General features: G+C 33.6%; 1 protein-coding gene across 5 annotated transcripts in view; it reads left to right on the top strand.

Annotated features, from left to right (window-relative positions):
- swm (Zinc finger protein swm) overlaps positions 1-22,355 on the top strand; it is a 76,723-nt gene that overhangs the window by 41,501 nt on the left and 12,867 nt on the right. For 4 of the 5 annotated variants that reach the window (XM_072523135.1, XM_072523138.1, XM_072523136.1 and 1 more), the window contains 2 exons: positions 839-988; positions 9,837-12,421. In XM_072523135.1, the coding sequence (XP_072379236.1) occupies positions 839-988; positions 9,837-9,917 (231 nt within the window). In that variant the 3' untranslated portion in view covers positions 9,918-12,421. Of the gene's footprint in view, positions 1-838; positions 989-9,836; positions 12,422-22,355 lie in introns of those variants that run through there. The other variant, XR_011950073.1, reaches the window with a different exon arrangement.

Here is a 22,355-nt window from a genome sequence, read left to right on the forward strand (position 1 = left end):
TTTAGAATAATTTGGAAATATAGAAAGAAGTACTTACTGAAAACGGAATGAAGAAACAATATTAACAAAACAAAAGTTATGCAGATAGGAGAAGCAAGAGAAAAACAATATAGAAATTGATGGACCACAATAGAACAAGTTAAAACTTTTACATACTTATGTGTTAGGAATACAAAAATTAAAGTTTTCAAAGCAGCTTATAGACCTGTCCTAACTTTTGGTAGCGTAATCATACGTACTAACGGAACGGCAAAAAGCAAGATACAGGCTATAGAGATGAAGATTTTAAAAAGAGTTAAAGGCGTTACTAAAACGAATAGAATAAGAAACAAATATATAAGGAAGAAACTAAAAATACAATCCACATTGGAGTTATAGAACAGAGACAGCTGGTGGGGTCCTTTATTTTTAATTTTTGAAAAATTCTAATAATTTATTAATAATAATTATTAGAAAAATTTTTCACCAAGTAACAAAAAACAAAATTTGTTTAATTTATTAATGTTTGTATTTTGAGAACGATTTCCGAAGTGGAAATTGAAACGTCAATAAACTTTTTTGAAACTGCAATTGTGGCTTATTCCCATAATAGGGTGTAATAAAAATATCAGTTCATAACAAAATCCCAAAAATTACATAATAAAGTAATATGCAACTGTTTTGCTCTTTTTTACATAAAATTTATGTAACGGATTTTACCTATGGAATGAACGGTTACGTTAATGACAATATGTGAGCAGAAAAAATGTTTTGTAGCATTACTCCCGTTAATTTTTAGCAATAGCTCTCATTATTATTGATATTACCTTATTTATCAACATTAAATTTTTTAAACTAGGATCGGACCTTATCGATAACTTGGAGCAATACCAAACAATTAAATAGACAAAGGAGCAGCAGTTCCACTACAACAACTAAAACTGTGATGCTGTCAGATGTTGATGAAGATCAATTGATTGATTCTAGTCTGCTGGAAGGCGATGATGATGTAAGTAATTTGTTGACTTTAAATTTGATTCATTTTGAAAATAGGAATACATATTTTTTGCAATGTAGCACTTTTTTTAAATAAAATTCTGTTTTTATAATTAAACTTGATGATATATATAAAAAAAAATCCTTTTGTCTCCATGTCGATTCTATTTCCACGAGTAAGACGGAGTACTGTCAGGCACATACTTTTTATGTACTTAAAAAATGAATATATAAACAATGTATGGAGAAGGTAACTTTATTACCAAACTTTTCACATTTAAGAGAGGCGTAGAACACCTTCTTCTTCTTAGTCGTTAACCTGATGCAGGTATCGTGATATCATGAAGCAATTAGCTAAATTTCCCAATGTTCCTCCACGTTTTTCTATCTTCTGCCATTCTAGCACATTCTGACAATGGAGCACCAACGGTAGAACAATATGGTCCGTGTATCGTGTGGGAGATCTACCTCTATTTCTTTTGCCTTCTACTTTTCCCTGGGTGGTAAGTTTTTCAAGACCATTTCTTCGAAGCACATGTCCAAAATAGCTTATTATTTGTTCTGATATTTGTGTTCTTAGTCTTTTCTTTATGTTTAGCTGGTCCAGTATGGATTCATTTGTTCTTCGGGCCACCCATGGTATTCTCAGCATTCATCTCCAGCAGTACATCTCAAATACATCTATGTTCTTTTTGTCTTTCTCAGTAAGGGTCCAGCATTCCGATGCATAAGTGAAAACTGGAAAAACTAGACTTCTTACTAGTCTCATTTTTGTATCGGTAGTTATTTCATGGTTTTTCCAAATTTTTGTTAATTTTGCCATAGCGCTTTTTGCGATTGCTGACCGCCGCTTTATTTCTTCAGTACAGCCTCCTTTGTTGGTTATTAATGAGCCCAGATACACAAATTTATCTACAACAGCGATATTGTTTATCATGACCAGATGATTTTGATTGTTGTTAGCTCTTTCAATTATCATGATTCTCGTTTTATCTCTGTTTATTTTAAGGCCCATCGTTAAGCTTACGTCTTCTATCCGTTGTAGCAGGTGAATCAATTCAGCTTCAGAACTAGCGAGGATAGTAGTATCATCTGCATATCTCAAGTTGCAAATCTTCTTCCCGCCAATGGTGATGCCACCGTTCCAGTCCTCAGTAGCTTTCCGCATTATCCATTCACCATAGATGTTGGGCTTAGTATGCAGCCTTGTCTCACGCCCTTTGTGACCCTGAAACTATCGGTTAGTTCCCCATTTATTCTAACTCTGGCATAATTATTGTACAGGCTTTTAATTAGCAGTATCAGATGATTGGGGACTCCCATTTCAGACAAAACCTGCCACATTTTACTCCAGTTGACCAAATCGAAAGCTTTACTATAATCTATGAAGCACAAATATGTTGTGATGTTGAATTCTCTGGATTTTTCTACAATCTGCCGTACGTTTAAAATTTGTTCTCTAGTACCACGTCCGGGGACGAAACCTGCTTGTTCCTCCGCAATGTTAGGTAGTAAAAAGGGCTTTATCCTCTCGAGAATTATGTGTAAGAGTATCTTACTGCAATGCGCAATTAGAGCAATTGTGCGATAGTTGCTACATAAATCTTTCGCTCCCTTTTTATGTATGGGAATATATAGTGATTTTGTCCAGTCCTCAGGCCATTTACCTGTCTCCCACACTCTTTGACAAATTTGATGTATTATATCCACTCCAACGTCATCTAGGGCCCAAATCATTTCAATAGGTATGTTATCTGGACCGGCAGCTTTCTGACTTTTTTGCCTCATAATTGCTGCTTCAACTTCACTTTTGAGTACGTCAGGTTCCGTCGCCAAACTGGAATCTTCTTGTTGTGATGGGGCGTCTGTGCTTTCCTCCATCATCAATCGTCCACGGTATTCTTTCCATCTGTGTAAAATATCTTTTTTAGAAGTGAGTAGAGTTCCGTTATCATCTTTGATAGCAAGGTAGTTTGGTGTAAAGAAACTTGTTATCTGCTTTATTTTTTTAAACATGTCTCTGGTCTCAGTTTTGGTTTTATGCCCTTCTATTTCCATGCAGAATTTGTTCAAGTGTGTGTTCTTGTCCTTTTTGCAGAGTCGTTTTATTTGACCGTTCAGCGCTTTATAGGCCTCTTTATCACTTTCACTGTTCAGTCCTGTGGCTTTAAAGCACTTCCTCTCCTGTATTTTAGTCCACGTGAAGTCTGTTATCCATTGTTTCCTTCTTTCTTCTCTATCACTCTTAATGTTTTTCGCAGCATTATGCAATATGGATTTTGTTTTTGTCCATATGCTATTTGAGGACTCTTCTGGATTTAATGATTGTTTGAGGTCACATAGCTTTTGCGTTGCGGCTTTTTTGTACGGATCGTTATATCTTAGATGCCATTTAGTTGTTGTATTTATTGTTTTTGGACTGTTTCTTAACTTCATGCGGAATTCAGCTGATAAAAATTGATGGTCGCTATTACAATCTTTTCCTGGATAGGTCTTAACATCCTTAACAGCGCTCCTCCAACGGGTTTTTACCAGTATAAAATCTATCTGATTTCTGTATCTATTTCCTGGTGATATCCAAGTGTATAGTCGTCTTGGGTGATGTTGAAAGCCTGTATTAGTAACAAACAGGTTGTTGTCTATACAAAAGTGTAGCAAGCGTTCTCCTCTGTCATTTCTTTGGCCAAGTCCATATAATCCGACGGTCTCTCGCAAGTAATGATCTTCTGTAGTTACACCAATTTTAGCGTTAAAATCGCCTACGACTGCTGTGATTTCTCTATTTGGAAGCTTCCTAAGCGTCTGCTCCAACGTACTATAAAATGTTTCGATCTCTTCATCGGGAGCTTCGCTTCTTGGGGCATATGTTTGTACTACATTAGGATTAACTGGACTGGCATTCATTCTGACAACAATTATCCGATCGCTGACGGTTATGTATTCTTTTACGGAGGTTTTAATGGCATTATTTACTATCACTGTCACGCCATTCCGAGATTCGTTATCATTGCCGGAGAAATAAATATCATTGCCATTTTTTGACGTATAATGTCCTTTATCCTTCCAGTGGGTTTCAGATAGACCTACAATGGCATAATTGTGTATCTCGTTTTCCACTACATCCAATTTTCCGGGTTCCAGCAATCCTCGAACATTCCACGTACCAATTTTAAGGGTGCTCCATATTTTTATGTTTATTCCAGACTCAGAGTTTCCATGGCGTGCCTGGTTTCTCACAACATCATGGCCGGTAGCCCATTTCACACCATCAGCCCCGGACGCTGATTGGCGCCAATTGCTAGTTGGATCGCTCGGAATACTGATATGTTTAGAGGTCATCTTTCATGATAGTTCTTGGGGCAAAGTAACGCAGTGGGGCCCCACTTCCTTCTGCATGGTAGAAAATAGTTTAGAGTAAGGAAAAAGAATAATGACCCGTCCGCCCTCGAAAACCTAATAGCCAATCGGGGTCGGAAAAACAAGAGTTGGCCAAGAGAGGCCGATAGGAAAGATAAAAGACATTTTACTCAAGACTAGTTGAAGGAGAGTAAAATGTGAAGGTTCTCGTGCAGCGCCAGATGCGTTTCATGAGAGTATGAGTATTAGTATACCTTGTGTTCCCGCTCATACATCGGGGTACTGACTACAGGCAGTATAGCTCGTCCAGCATGCTATAGCAAGAAGAAGAGAGTGTACACCATCTCATAATGTAGAAACTAATACACTCCATCTCCATGGCCTGACAAATCGTAGAACACCTAATTCCTTCAAAATATTTATTAGAGAACACCTAATTCCTTCAAAATATTTATTAAGGACCACTGAAGCAATAAAAGACTTAAGACGTATTTTTCCTTCAATTTATTTATAAGTGAACTTAAGGACTGATTCTACATTGATAATTATCGCAATTCTGATAATACTAAAAAGAGTTATACAAATATCATTAGCTTTACAGTGCTAGGAGGCAGTAACAGAGATACAGAGAATTGAGAGAAACAAACTGGTATACGTTTGAACACAAAAACACCGGTTAGCGCATACGTGGTTCACGCACTCTTCGACAACACACCCGGTCCTTACTTGCCGAGAGGCAAATTCGCACTGTCTCAAGTTATATAACGCGGGAAGGAAAGAGTTTCTGATGTAGGGAGCAAGGGAGTCAGTCGCACACACATTAACTCAGGGAGTCAGTGCGTTTGAAAATCCCATCCTTAATTTTAACCGATACAATTCTCACTCAGCCATCTTTACCCGGAAAGACATCCATCACTCGTGCCAATGACCAGTAGAGTGGAGGGATCATTAGAGAGGGCATAAATGGGCCGAGAATTAAGTACGGCTTCAATTTGGGTAAGCACGGTACTGAATTCCTCGAATGTAATTTTGAGATTGTCCAATAATCTATAGATATGGTGTTTAGCGCTCTCCCAGAGTCCTCCATGATGAGGAGATCGAGGTGGTATTGTTTTCCACCGAATTTGAGAGGAGGAGCTAGAAACTAACTCTTCTCTTCTGAAGAGAAGAGTTAGTTTCCTTATTTTTCAAAAAATTATAGAGTTCGAATAGCTGATTTTTAGCCGCAAGAAAGTATGTCGCATTATCAGAGAATATAGTCTGATTGAGACCTCTTCGACTGATAAAGCGCTTGAGAGTAAGAAGAAATGCTTCTGTTGTAAGCCCACTAACTCTATATGGACCGCACGTGTGGACATACAGATAAACAGAGCTATGTATGACTTTATCAAGGGACTTTTACGAAGTTTAGAGGCCTTTATTAGAAAGGGACTACCAAAATCCAAACCTACATGAGCAAAAACTTGAGCGGAGCATACGCGTTCCTTAGGTAAATCAGACATGATTTGAGCTAAGGGTTTGGCATTGAACTTGAAACAAACATGACATTCGTGGACTATCTCCTTAATCTCCCGTAGACCATTCAAGGACCAGTGTCTAAGGCGCAATTGAGAGAGAGTATTCTGAGAGCCTGCATGATGGAGCCTAAGATGTTCTCATTTTAAAAATTAGACGAACAACAAGATTTTTCGAGGTGAGGAGGAGAGGATATTTTTGATCAAAGGTAACTTCGGAATACCTAAGACGTTCACCTACATGGAACATTTCATTTTTGTCAAGAAAAGGAGCAAATTGTAAGAGAGACTTATTAGAAATAATCTTATTGCCTTTGAGATCAGCGATTTCTGAGGAAAAACAGAAGCTTTGCAGTAATTTTATAATATTCATTTCGGCATTTTGAAGTTCAGATACTTCAAGTGCACCGGATAATTTTTGAGTGCCAGACTTTGCGTTATTAGCAAATCTGTGTACATAAACTATAGTCCTTACATATTTCGTAAAACTTGAAAACCTTTCAGAAAGCATGACAAAAAAATCGAATTGAGCACTTCGAGTGTGAGGAACAATTTTTCTTTCTTCCGGTAATTTATCAGAATTAAACTTAGGACTGTATTCAGACAAATTTAGGTCAAACCTTTGCAATAACTGAGGACCGTGAAACCACAGAGTGGAGTTGAGTATGTTAGAGGGCATCATTCCTCTGGAGAGAATGTCAGCAGGGTTGTCTTTAGACTTTACGTGTCTCCAATGAGAGTGAGAAGAATTTTCTTGAATTTGAGCTACCCTGTTGGCGACAATTGATTCCATCTGAAGTGATGTGATCTGAGCCATGACAAAATTATCTCAGAATCGCTCCACATGTTTATAGAGGTAAGAGAGGGCAATTTATCCTTTATGATATCAACCACCTTTGTGGTGAGCTTGCTAGCCAATAAAGCACCCATAAGTTCCGGCCTTGGAAGCGTTATGGTCTTTAAAGGAGCAACACGACTTGTCGAAGCAATAAGAGAGCACGAGAATTTCAATAGAAGAAATTTCATGACATGAGAAAAGACATCTGGGTATGCTAATGTCCTTGAGAGCAGCGAGATCAGTTATAAATTTCAACCATTCATTTATTAATATTTCAATTTCAAATTTTTTGCATAGCACAATAATTTTTGCAAGCACAGTTACGGGGTTAATGAGCCCTTGTGGATCAAAAATTTGAGCGATAATAGAGTAATAGTGATAACAGAGGATATTCTGCAGGAATGTGTGATCAGGATGAATTTGTGCCTGCCTGTTCAGGCTGAAGAGTTTTCCCTTTATATATATATATATATATATATATATATATATATATATATATATATATATATATATATATATATATATATAAATATTTCCACAGTTTGAGACGTCTCAATACTCTAACAGACGTCTAATACTGTCAGTTATGATTCTTAGCTAATTCCTGCTTGTTTTTTGTAGTACTTTAGCTGTATTAGCGCATGTCTTTCCAATATACATTTTTCCATGTGTTTTACTGGGTATACTTTCCTAAATCAAAATTATATTGGGTTCGGATCCAGGCTTTTCTCTGATCGCTGAAGGTGCTGTTTCGCGCTCCTACGGCTTGTTATAGACCAAAGTAGTTTGTAGCTGATCCTTTTCTGGCAAGCTTATCAGCTCTGCCATTGCAATATACTCCCCGCAACTACACCAGTGTTGCACTGTTATGTTCCACCAGTCTATCGAGTTCACAATAACCTAGAGTATATCTAAATGCTCCATAGCTGCTTGACTATCAGGTATATATTGATACCCTTCAGTTCGAAAGCCCTCATGATAACTTCTCTGGCACAATACAATATTACATATTCTTAGAAACTTTTCTGTTGGGGTAAATAACCGTAATTGATTACCAAATTGCATTTTGGTTTTAAATGTAATTCTATAACAATATTTTTATTTCGCAACGTTTAAAATTTATTTGCGAATAATATGGGATCATGTTAGCGATTCTGTTTGTACTAAATGTCTAAAATCCATATTTTTTATTTAAATATTTTACCTTTATAATACTTCTATTACAATAAATGATCACCCATGAAGTGATCACATATAAAGGTAGTATACATATTAAATCTCACATGACCCAAAGACCCAAAAACATTGTTGAAAATAGGCTTCATACGACTTTTCTTTATTTGTCTCCACCTTTTCCGTTTTTCGGTCTAACCAACATTTCTTTTGGGTTTTTCATTCATTTACTTTCCAATTAGTACTATTTATTGGTAATTAGTACTGTTCCTTTTTCCTCTTATTCTACTAATGTATCCATTAATTTAATTGAGTTATGTCGATTTCTGTATACTAAGACATATACAGCTGGAATTTTCAAGGCCATTTACGCCGTAAGTATAAGAGGCTCATTTAAAAAGCGCTGAATGAAATCGGCCGTTTTGCGATATTGCCAGCTAACCTTGTATCTCGTGGCATAGTTTCGAGATTTCCTAAAAGTACAAAATCAGAAATACACATTTTACTAATTACATTAGTGCACTCATAAGAAATCTCGTGAGTATATCACTTTTACTATGTTAACAGCTGACATAAACAAACTCAACATAATGCAATGCACATGAGTTGTCATCTTTGCCATTCAAGTTGACATATATCACGATTTTAGTTTATTTCTATATGTCAAGACCGCTGCAATTAATATCCAATCTCTGAGTTGTAGAATCTAGACCTTAAAAGTTTTTAATTTAGACTCTAATTTTGTATTGCCAATAGTGGGCGCTAGTTACACTTGGTTGTGTTTAGTAAATCAACGCAGTTTTTTTTTTTTCGGATGAACTATGGGTAAAATAATAAAAAAATATGAAATAGCCTTAAATTCATCAAAAAATATTAATTTTGTTTGATTTATGTAATTCAATCGGTTTTCGAGTAATTTGCTTCTAAAAAGTCCATTGAATTTTAATTTTACAAAAAAAGTTTTGAATTAAAAAACAAGAACAAAAAACTTTACTCTTTTTCTTTTTTTCGTTTCCAAGTAGGCTTGGGTCATTGTCAATGCATTTATTAATTTAACCGTGGTTTAACGTTCATTTTTCCAAGTAGGCTTATGTCACTTTGGGACAGATTGTGTAGCAATAAAACTTACCGCTAATATTATTTGATAATAATAAATTGATGTTTTATATGCTAATAGTGATTTTGCTCGATTAAATCACAGTGGAACCACTGCAGCTCGAAGATATTCACAATTATACCCAAATCGAAGGCAACCTAACTAAAAACTGTTTCGAAATCTTAATATCCATCTAGGTGAGACGGTCTTTACGTTATAAAAGTCAACAAGGAGCTACAAAAACTATTACTGTCAGTGAAGAAGTTGAAATTTTAATTCATGTTGCAGAGAATCCGGATATCAGTACTCGCCGATTAAGTCTGGCAATAGGGATAAGTCAATCATCTGTTTTTAGAATGTTGAAGAGAGAAAACTGCATCCATATCATTCAGAATCCCGTCCAGAATTTACTACCTCAAAATTTATCTGCGCGTCTAAAATTTGCTCAATTTTTACAAGATAAACAAAATATCAACCCAGATTTTCTGTATACAAAGCCTTGCTTGGCCAACGAGAATAAAATTGGGACAGAAAATAGAAGAAGCTGCGAATGTGATTAATAGTAGACCTAAGAGATATTTGCGAAGCTAGCAAAGGGCTATAACTTTGTTTGTGTACACTTTTGTACTAAGGAAAGTTGGATTCAATCAATTTATTTTTGTTCCCGGAATGCGTGATTTAATTTATGACATACCTTTTTGAAACACCCTGTATATTTCTCTCTTAAATTTAATTGGATTTCTGATACATACAATGACTTGGCAGTTTATTTTTTAAATTATTCAATTTTTATACAAATTAAATACTGTTATGACATTATTTACTACTAAGTATAGTTTATTGTTTAAAATTATCGTCTAACGATTTTTTTTACTTGCTCTAGTTGGGCCCGGAGATTTCAGAAGAAGCTTTATTACAAGACGACGAAGAAGAGGACGAAGAGGATAGATCCTGGAGACGATAGTAGAAGGATAATGAAATTATTATTTTTTTACCATATCGACAGTTCAGCTTTTTTAAGTTAGTACTAAACAACTGTCGAGTGTGATGAGTTAGAGTTGGGTTTGACTGTTTTTTACTGGCTGTATCCAGCCAATAATTTTATGTACAAAGATAATTGTTATACATAATAAATATTAGTTTTTTTAAAAGATATCAGTGGAAAGTAGACATGCTAGGAATGATATTTATCCAAACTTTAAATTAAAAAAATGTGATTCTTTAGATTTATGGTCAGTTACTAATTTATATTCGAATTAAATGCATATTTTTTAATTTATTAAAATATTTTTTAACGTATATCTTAATTCAGTTAATTGTCAAAAATTATTGTATATTTTCCTCTTTCTTTATACTTTATATAATTATTGCTATATTAAGTCAATGTACTAAATAAGTAGTTATTAAAGTTAATAATCCATTAGGTAAGTGTCGAAGTAATGATTATTCGATTGAGCTATTGATTCTTTATATTTTCAATATTAATTACAATATTGCCTTTATCTTCTTCATTTATAAGGAAATTACTGGCTTTGTACTATATATTTTACTGTCCAAGTCATATTAAGTTGAGACAGTCTGTACTATTCTAGTTTTAGATAGTTTTGAACTATTAAAGTAACTCATTCTCACGTCTCTCTTTAAAAATTCCTCGGATAGTTCTGGTTTCTAATTTCAAGACTCGGTGTTTTATTTTTGTTTATTTGTTAACTAGTGTTTGGTGATCAACTATTATTGTACTTATTCTTTAGTGTACTGTAAATACGTGCAGTTTATTCACTATAAGTATAGTCTAAAAATAACAATTTTGAATTGGACATGCGCATAAGATATTCATACGTAATTTCAATAACTTGCCTGTTCTCGCTTAGTGTATTTCACTTTCTTTCTGCAAAAGCACAGTTCATGGAAGTTCAAATCGAGGTACTATAAATTTTTTAAACTATTTACCAGAGTGGTTATTTAATATTATCCAGGAGACTGCTCAAAAATAAAATTCAAGGATACGCCAAAATTGGCCCTTTAATTGTTGATACATACCTTGATCTGACTATTGTATGACGACGGTATTTATTTTACTATAAGAACCTTACTGATAATTTTACATCATTAATTGGTTGTATTATTCCAGGTCCGGGCTAGCTTTAAAAAAATTCCCCTAAAAAATTGTTTTAACTTCCCGATTTCAGCTCCCGATTTCACCGTTTGATTGATTCATTCGTGCAAAGATCAATTGAGTATGGGTTTTTTGGGGATTTGTCTTAAATGCGACTATATTTTTGACGATTCGAGCGCCTTCAGTATCCAATATCCGCAGATTATGTTATAATATAAGAGTCGTTCTTTTCACAATTGGCTTAACATATACAAGTGCAGTTTTCTGAGCTCGCTAACTTCATTATACATATAGGAGTGGGTGCAGACTGTTGCTTCACAGAATCTTCCATAACGAAGCCAGTGAGTGCACCAATCAGAAAGAGAATTCCATTGACCACCAATCATCATACTTTTTCTCAACTTTTTTGAACGAGTAGATTCTTCTGTAAAAGCAATTGAAATTACTCACACTTTTTGTTTTACGGATTAAAAGTTTATGAACGATTAAGTATAGGGGAACTATACTCGGTAAATTATTCTCGGCGGTTTGCCAATTATCTTCTGGAAGACGATGTTGAAATCTTTTTTTTTTGTTTTTTCTAAGAATCGAATCTACATCATTCGGCATATATACACCCATCTATGAACTATTAGGCCATACTTCGACTTAAAAGAGTGTCTTTTGTTCAATATTGACTCATCATATTCGATGTAAAACTGCTATCTAATGGGCGAATGGACAATTATATAAGTACTTTATAATGTTTCGTGTTTTATTACATTTATATTTTTTTATATGTCGATTGTCATGTACTGACGTTATGATTTTTAAAATGACTTTAATATATATAAATTATTTGGTTATATATAATGTTAGAGATTACGGTGTGATGTTCTACATTAACAGATTGCAGGTCCAATAATGAGGGTTGGTAAAGTGTATGGGTGTTTAACCCGGTCCAGTCGCGAATATTTTCCGACCAGAATATTTGTCGTCTACCAGGACCACGTTTTCCTTCGATTTTATCCTTCAGAATCAACTTTAACAATTCGTAGTACGCATCATACACTGGTTAAGATGTGAAACCCCATATAATTATTAGCGGCTTCTTTTTTGGGATAATCTTAATTTTTAAATGAATAAAACATCAACAGTAAAGATCCCCATATATAATACGCCAATTCAACTGGTTCCTAAATAACGCATAACGCTCCTAAAATAAGTATGTTGTCTTTTTGCCAATTTATCACAACTTTCCGATGTCGCTTCGATAGTCAGGTTGGCGAAGCGCACTTACTTTCCTGTGATTCCCAGTGAATTGAATCGCGTCGATATATATATATATATATATATATATATATATATATATATATATATATATGTATATATATATATATATATATATATATGTATATATATATATGTATATATATATATATATATATATATATATATATATATATATATATATATATATATATATATATATATATATATATATATGTTAGAGCTTTGCGTTTGACCTAATATCAAGCCTTTTGCTAGTTTCTTTTATCAAATTTAATAAGTTAACATAGTTGTGGTGCATCAAATTTTTCGTATTTATTTTTTTCTTGTTCAACGCGTGTGGCTGGTTCTTATTAAAAAGGCCATGAGGTGAGCTGAAGTGAGATTAGTGATATATTCTGAAAATTAGAATCACAAGATGTAAATGTTGAAAGTCTCTGACTAAATACGTTTGTAAAAGGGTTCTGAAATTGTTTTCTTGTGGCATGTCTAAGTATTATGTATTATGTTTATATGGGATTACGCCACAATTGATTGTAATGAAAATTACATTTTTGATTGATGTGCTGTTTGGCGTTTCAATTTCCACTTCTTAAAGTGTTTTCAGAAAATTCTTAAAAAAAATAGTAAGGTATTTTTATACTAACACTTGACAATGAACACAGAGTACAATGGAAAGATGTATATCAATAATCATGAAGGAATCTGACATGAAAAAGAGAGAGATCAAATGGAGCAGCTCTTATCTTATTTAATGAAGAAAAAGGTGTAGCAAACCCATCAGCAGAATGTAGAAGGATCTGGATCTGGGAACATTAGCGGATTAATTGAAAGTCGGGAACCCATCATCTGCAATTATACATTACATATACAACACATAATACATAAACGCATGATACACAAACATAAAAAATAATCAGAATTTGATATCATCCTGAGGATAAAAATACCATCCCCAAAAGCACGGCTATTTCTCTACAAGACCGAGGCCAAAGTAAGTCACCCATCAAATTTGAAAAAGCATAACCTTAAAAAACTTTCGGTTACATCTCAGTATTTTTTAAAAATGATTTCCGGAGTGGAAGTACATAAAAATATAATTTTTATTACAATTAGTTGCGGTTTAATCCCATATAAACATAATATTTAACATAAATACACTTGTATTTCACGTAGTTTCGCCTAATATTTTATTTTAATGACATCTTGTTCAAATAACCGTTTCTAAGTTAAATATTGTGTTAATATGAGATTAAGCCACAATTTATTGTAATGATAATTTTTTTTGTCAGATTTTTAACTACAAAAATCTGACCAATATTTAACTTATACATGCCACAAGAAAACAGTTTCAAAACCTTACCCGTTTCTAAGTTTAATTACAACATTTTTTAATCATGTCTACTTTTCAGTTAAATGTAAACCGAGAATCTTTTATTTTTTGATAAAGAATAGATCCTCGGTAACTATTGTTTGTAAAATTGAAGATGTTAAATTTAATTAACATTGATAAGAAAAAATAAAGACAAGTACCCCTAAAAAAATAAAAATACAAATCGAAAACATTCAAAAGATATAACACAAAATATACTTCAAATAAAAAAAAATAAAAAGAAAGATATATTGAAATGTGTTAGTATTTGTGTATTTTATTATATTTACAAATAATATAGAAGGGGTACCAAAAAATATATTTTCGATTAAAATTCGTATAAAAAGCTCAATTCGTAAAGGTATAAAAAAAGCTCAAACAGGTCAAAAGAAAGTTGTTACTGTTTCGTTGGTAAGTATATTATTTTATTCTTATCGAATTCGAAATAATCTTGTTTAGTTTGTTACGGATCATGCAACAGATCCTTGCATGTTCCTCCAACGTAAACATTGGTCAGTAAGCTAAAAATGCATATGGCCGTGAAGTGTTTTATTTTTTCAATTACAGTTTTAATTAGCAATGGTAAAACTAACACAGTAACCAATAATTATATGCCATCATCATTCTCTCTATATTTGTACCTATGAGGGGTCAGCCTCCGTAATTTTCTTTCTTTGCCTTTCTGTCATACTCCTTTCGTGAACTTGAAACTCAGTAATTCTGTATATTGGAATTATTGGATTATTATCATTTTGGCGTTGAACATTCGCAAACTATCTAATCCTATATTTTTATCATTTTGGCATCAATTGTTGCTACATATGAGTTGCTGCATCATATTCATTTTTAATTATACCCTTTTTGTAACTAAATATTCATTAAAATATGTGTAGCAGTTTGTAATGTGTATTTTAGTTCTAGTAGGTAGTCATGAAAATTATATAACAGTTCTATTTCGTTGTCTTTTCTACAGCCTACAGCTTTTCCGATTTACTAATTAGAGTAGTGTGTATCCTGAAATCTTGATCAAAAACAGAAATATTGTACACACGTACTCTTTTATTCGGACAATAATTGTATCCTACGATATACATTTAAAGGTTTATGTGTATTTTTCAACGCACTTATAGTTTCATGGGGATGTGACGTTGAGTTTAGTTGCTCCATGAGAATTAAAACTCTTGCCATAAACTTTGAGGCTTGGTTGATAACTATTTTTCTTGGTACTCCATACGTAAAGATAAAGTTTTTTATCAATGATTTGGCTGTTTCAGCTTCTTTATTTTTAATTCCATATCCTATGTACTTATTCAATTCGGATTTCAGGGTCAATATAAAATTATTTCCTTCATTGTCAGTCCGTAGTGGACCACAAAGTCTATACATATTGTGATAAAGACTATTTGGCTAGTAGGTGAATGCCTTTCGCAATCACCGTATTCGTTACACGAATTCGTCAACATCTTTTCGTAATCTGTTTCGAAGATAATATTTCCTTAGAGTTTTGTAGATTCTAAACTCATGGACAAAAATATCGAATATTTTGGAATTTTCCAATTTTTTTTTGTAGTCACTATTATTTCAAAATAATTTTAGATTACGGATAATATTTATATAGTAGGCTGATGAACTCAACTGGTTTGAGATATTTTGATGTTTAGTTTGACGTTTATTCAGTGGTTAGTGTCTTTCGTACATTTCATCATAAAAAACCCTCTTCGCATAAAGAAAAAATCATACTAATTCGGTTTAATTTATTAAGTTTAATTAAATATTGTCTTGATTTAACTAAGTTTAAAACAAGTATCCCATCAATTCGACACTGCGATAAAGCCCAAGTAGCACTAATTGTAATTGTGTACGAGGAAGAATATGCACAAAAAGGTATCGCGCGACGTCTCAGCAGAACTGAATCTATAGTTTCGAATACTCTAAAAAGGTACCGCGAAACAGGAAATTTTGTACGAAAGCCTGGTCAAGGACGCCAAAGGTGCACAACCGCAATTGATGACCGTTTTTGGTTCTTAATTCTACACGAAATCGTTCATTGACATCGATGCACCTCACAAATGAGCTATTAAATGTTAATAGCTCATTTAAAATCTCATTAAAGGTTAATGTGAGTTCAAAAACAGTTAGACGAAGATCAAAAGAGGCAAACTTAAAGCCCAGACGCCCGCTAAAGTTCCACGTCTCCTCCAAAATCATAAGGCTCGTCGTTTGGTATTTGCAAGTACACATATTTAGTGCAATATCGACAACTGGAAAAATGTTCTTTTCACTGATGAGACCAGAATCGTATTATGGAAGCCAGATGGTCAAATCTACCTTTACAGAAGAGTTGGAGAACGATTCGCCAGCTGCAGTCTCGCCCAGACTGTTAGTTTTGGAGTCTATGGCATAATTCTTTGGAAAGGTATTAGTTGGGAGGTACGTACCGCACTTGTGAAAGTGATTGGACGGATGACTGGTGATTCTTACGTTTAAAACATCCTGTAAGATCATGTTTTGTCATATGTTGGTTACATTGGATATGAAAGATTCACGTTAATGCACGATAATGCTCGATCACATGCTGCTGCCATAGTGAGTAATTATCTTGATGCGTTTCAAATTCGAAGATGGGATTGGCCACCGTTTAGTCCGGATTTAAATCCAATAGAGCACATGTGGTATCACCTAAAACGCAGCATACGACAAAGAAATCCTGTTCCAAATACGATAGAGCAGCTTCGGCTTGCTGCACAGGATGAATGGAATGCAATTTCCCAAGGATATGTCCAAAATTTACTTGCAAGCATGCTGAGAAAGATGCAAGCGGTAATAAAAGCTAGAGGGGGAATACTCATTACTGATCATGCACTTCTTTCAGTTAAACCGACTTGTTTAAGCAATTTAAATTATCATTTAAGTTTAGATCAAAATAACCTTATCTATATTATATTCGCCTAACAGAAAAGTAGAATGTCAACACTACGGACGCGTGGTATATTCATTCCCAAAATCTAGAGATGCTGAAGAGGTATCTCCTTGTTACAAAATCACTTATACTGTAACTGATTATATACAAAAGCGTATCAAAAGTAACAAGTAGAAACTCACAAGTAACGACAATCTACACCTCTAAACAAAGACGCATAATTTGCAGTTTTAACAGATATGGATTCAGTAATCCTTACGAATCACATTTATGTCTGTTGATAATTATATAATTATGTTTTAATTATATAAATATAATTTTTACTTTTAATAGCTCTATATATGTGTGTGTGTTGGTATAATTATAGTGTCGGTTTATAATTATAGTGTTATTTAAATAAACTTAAAAAACTGTGAACATTTTTAAGGTGTTTGCTGTTTTCTCTCAACTGAAGTAATTAAATTTAATATTATTTTGACTATTATAATAATTGTTATGATGATAAAAGGGTTGCAAGTGTCAGTCCATAATTGAAAAGATATATTAAAAAGGTCAATACTCACAATCTAACATTTACTTTCAAAGTTTTACAGAAGCGATCGGTTTCGAGGTTTTCAATATTTGCCTCATCCTCAGGCCTAGCAAAGAGATTGTTTTGTTAAAAACCAATAATATAGATATCGCCAATAAGAAGTTTTCCGCTTACATCCAGGGTACTGTCTATTTTCATCTTTTCCTTATGACACTATCATTGTAGTGAGGTGATATATTGATCATTATATACGTATGTAAATAAAAGGTCTTACTAAGTAAAGAGCTTTAGGTCTTTACCTTGTAAGAACCTGTGACAAAAACAACAAAAAAAGGACATCATACTGCATAATATGTGATTTTCCATCTTCCATAAGTTTTTAAACTATATAAAGTCCGGATGTGGCAGCTTAAACTGTATGTGTATTTGTCTTTAACTACTTTTAATTTTATTACAAACCAGAAGATAATCCTACCTTTTTAATAGTAAAAAAACTTTGACAACAACAACATATATAATGATCAACATATCAGCTCACTACAATAGATAGAGTTATATCTATCTATATGATATCTATATTATTGTTTGTTATATCTATATAACAAACTTTTTGCTTTGTCTGAGGATGAGGCAAATATTGTAAGCCTCGAAATCGGTCACTTCTGTAACACCTTGAAAATAAAGATTTTGAGTATTGACCTTTTTAATATATCTGCTCAATTATCTATTATCTATCTATTATCTATTATTTTATTAGAATATTAGCCTGTAAATAATATTTTGCAGGTTTGTATACACAGTCACTAAAACAAATTAATATGTCGGACACGGATTCTGCCGATGAACTCGTAAACATACCTTTAACTCCCCCCAAAAATAGATTGAAAAAAGGCCATTTAAGCGTAAACGTTAAAGAAATAATTGTAAACGTGTATAAACACGAGTTACAAGAAAATCTGGCGTTAATATTGTCCGCTGTTGAGAAAAGAGTAGCCGATAAAGTTGGAGTGTCGGATAGTTCTGTGTTTAAAGTTATTAGAGCGATAAGAAGAATAGTGCATCAATTTTTTTTTTAGAAATGAATTTCCCACGATATATAGAGTTCAACAACAGGACAACGACGACCCAATCTACCTGATTTCAAACGTACTACTTTTTACAAGATTTTGAAAAAACTTCAATTCAAATTTGAAAAACGTGGCAGGAACAGTATGCTTACAGACAGAGATGACCTTGTAATCTGGAGAAGAGAATTTTTAAGGCAGATAAAAGATTATAGGAATGGCAATCGTAAAATATATTATTTAGATGAGACTTGGATTAACGCCGGTCATACTAAATGAAAAACATGGATTGATAAGTCAGTCACCTCATCAAGACAAGCATTTTTGGATGGACTCTCGACAGGTCTGAAAAATCCATCATGTAATTCCTGGACCCCGTTCTCCAAATATTTTTCCTAGCAGGATGGCTTATAGAAGGGCATATCTGGATCCATTTCGCATAATGTGTCCAAAGTACTGTAACTTTCGAGATTTTATGGTGGTCAGTACCTCTCGGTTCTTCTTCATTCTTCTGAGGACCTCCTCATTGGTGACTCGGTCAGTCCACGGGATTTTAAGTATTCTCCGATACAGCCACATCTCAAATGCTTTCAATTTTCTGCACATATCTTTGTTCAAGGTCCACGATTCAACGCCATAAAAAACAACAGATTAGACGTAGCATCGCAGCATTCTTACTTTTATAGCAAGAGAGAGGTTGTGGCTCGTGAAGAAGGCCCCCATCCGGTTGAAGATGGATCTACAGACTGTTTCAAGTTAAGAATTCACAACTGAACAGATAGGCCAGTGCATTTCTTACGGGCGTATGTTGCCAATAGTTCACGGGACTATGCAGGGCCGGCCGAAATAACCCATTCTTTATTTATATTCAAATTTTTATTTATATTTTCCAATGTTAATCAAATTTATTTTAAAAAGATAGGTACGTATCTATTTAATAAGCTTAACGACTACAATTACTTATAAATATGGTTACATTTTCAGGGAAGTGATTTTAAAGATTATTAGAAAAATGTCTTTATTAGTGGTTAAAATATTAGGTTTTACGCAATTGGTTAATTATTATGGCACAGGTAATTCTGACAGCTTAGGTGTCAACTCTCAAAATTATTTATAAAATATTACTTTCACAATAGTTAATAAATAGAAAGCAATAATAATTAAGATATTGTGCTTAAACTTCCATTATCGGGCAAGCCGGGCTAACAGGCCCTAACAGTAAACAATATTGATTACTTTATAATTGACTATTAATAGTTTTCTAATTCTCTTTATGTACTTAGTCATTCCAAACAATAGTGTCATTTGGAAAGCACATTTGGAAAGCAGACAGATTTATGAGTTATAGATAAATGAGCGGTATGTTTTTCAAAATAGTGTAATTAGGTGAAGTGGAGATTATATGTTTGTCTGTATACATAAGCCCAAACTGCCCGATTACGTTTTTAAATTCTTCTGCCCGGACAAGGGTTAAGGCATAACCATCGCGCACTCAAATCTCAAGTGTAAAAAATTATATTGTTAAAATGGATCCAGTTTTGCCGTTTAAAAGTGGTCAAATTTTACATCTGAGTGCTAAAAAAGTGATCTTAAACGTAGTGAGATACCACATTAATTTGCTTCGAGATGAAAGTCAACGTATTGTATTCGACAAAGTATCCGCGATGACAGGAGTGTCAGTTCGTACGATTCAAAAAATCGTACAGGAAGACAAAGAAGGTGAGCTTTCTGAGGTAAAAACAAACAGAAAAAGAACCCGTTGCCGAAACAACTCCAGAGACTATACTTACGATGAAGGTGTTCGTATCGGCGTTCGTCGAACAGTGCATAGTTTTTTTTTTGAAAACATTCCTCCTACTTTGAATCGTCTTCTGCCAAAAGTGAACCAAGACGAAAACTTGCCAAATTTTACCCGCAGTACAATGTACAGGTTGTTAAAAGACATGAACTTTGTTTATGCAAAACGTGATAAAAGTGCCGTGCTAATAGAACGTCCTGATATAATTGCATGGAGGCATGGATATTTAAGGGCCATTAAACAATATCGGGCTGAGGGCTATGACATTGTGTATTTGGATGAGTCATGGGTCAATGTGGGGCACTCGGTTTCCAGAGAATGGAAAGACAAAACCGTCACCTCGGCAAGAGATGCGTTCATAAAAGGGCTAAGTACTGGACTAAAGCATCCCACTCAGCGTGGACCACGTTTCATCCTTGTCCATGCCGGAAGTGAAAATGGTTTTGTAAACGGTGCTGAAATGTTTTTCCTTGCAAAAAAAAACAGCGCTGATTATCACGACGAAATGGACGGTCCGTGTTTTGAGAACTGGTTTGAAAACAAACTGTTGCCCAACTTAGTTCGAAAAACGGTTATTGTTATGGACAATGCTCCATATCATAGTGTAAAAACCGAGTTGTTGCCTAACCAATCGTGGAATAAGAATAACATTATGGACTGGTTAAGACAAAAAGACATATTTTTTGAAGAAAATTATCTGAAGTGCGAGCTTTTGGAGGTAGTCGCGCAATTTAAACAAAATTTTGATAATTACAAAATTGAAGAACTTTGTAAACAACAAAATAATGTCAAAGTGCTTCGTTTGCCTCCATACCATTGCGAATTAAATCCAATTGAAATGGTATGGAGCCAAGTAAAAAGGCATGTGGCCGTAAATAACAGCACCTTCAAAGCGAAGGATATGGAGGACCTCATAAAAAAAGCGTTTTCAAATGTTACGTCTGATAACTGGAAAAACTATATTCAACATGTAATGACTCTGGAGAAAAAATTTTGGGAAGTGGACGGTCTAATGGAAGACGTAACTCCCATAGTTATAGATTTATATGATAGTAGTGACAATTCCGATTTGGATATGGACGAAGAATGTACATAGTTTTTGATAATTGTAATATTGTAAATATATAAATGTCAAACTAAAAAACCAAATAATTTGTTACATTTCTATGGTTCTGTTGTATTTTTTTTAAAATATACAGAAGTTTTTATTGTTTTTTTATGTTTTTTACTGACACTAATAATATCTACCACAATACTCACTCAATTTGTTCATTAAACAATTAAGAATATTTTTAAGAGTCTGATGATGACCTAAGCCGAAATTTAATAAATAACTGTTGTGAGAAAAAGACATGTCTTTAATTTTTATTTTTCAAAAAAACAAAAAAAATTTAAAGTTACCTAAGTGAAAAAACGTCTAATGTGCAATATAACATGCAGTTCGGCCCTGCTTTTTCGCTGCAACTCCACTACTCTCGCCTATCTCAGTCTATCGGTAGTTCTGGCATCACCGCTTCCCATAAGGCTCCTTTATGAATTCTTAACTTGACACAGACAGTAGCTTTTGATGTGGAAATGAGTAGCAATGATAAATAAAAGATACGAAATTATTCGAAATTACATAAACAAAATGGAATATTTTAAAAATTAAAAACTGTAAACCATTTTACTCATTGTACCTATGTAGTTTTCCAGTACTTATTTTTCGTAATTGGATATTACTTATATGTAATAGTAAAAAGTTTTTTTCATCATTTTCAAAGAAAACCTTTCACTTTACATCCGCAAAGTATGTTCCTTTGTGCGTTGTCACCTATGCAATAGTGGGGACGATCTATCAATGGATTCATATATAGTTTTGTCTCCTGAATTAAAATCTGAAAACGGCATTTTAAAATGTCGAACCATCTTCGACATAACCGGCAACAAAGTCAAAAATAGTGACGTCACAATTCTTCTAAATATACATTCGTTTCTGCTGACACAAATAAATGTTAAATCGAAATCGAAACGTCGACTTAATAAATTTTATTTTTTAATGTTAATGTAATGTTAAATGTATCTATCTACCCAATAATATATGTATAAGTATTTTTCCTAACTTTTACACAAGAAGAGGTCTCTTTTTATATCATTAATGATAATATTATTACTTATTTCCAAATATTGGTCTTAAAGCGTAAAATGTATAAAAACAACTTTCTTTTTTTGCCTTTTGATTAATACCACAATTATCTAATGATGTGTGAATGACAGTTTACAAAAACTAATATTAAAGTATACTTCTTTGGAAGATTAATCATTGATTACTATTATTTTAACAGTAATCCT

This window comes from Diabrotica undecimpunctata, chromosome 2, assembly GCF_040954645.1.
Source record: "Diabrotica undecimpunctata isolate CICGRU chromosome 2, icDiaUnde3, whole genome shotgun sequence".
NCBI lineage: Eukaryota > Metazoa > Arthropoda > Insecta > Coleoptera > Chrysomelidae > Diabrotica > Diabrotica undecimpunctata.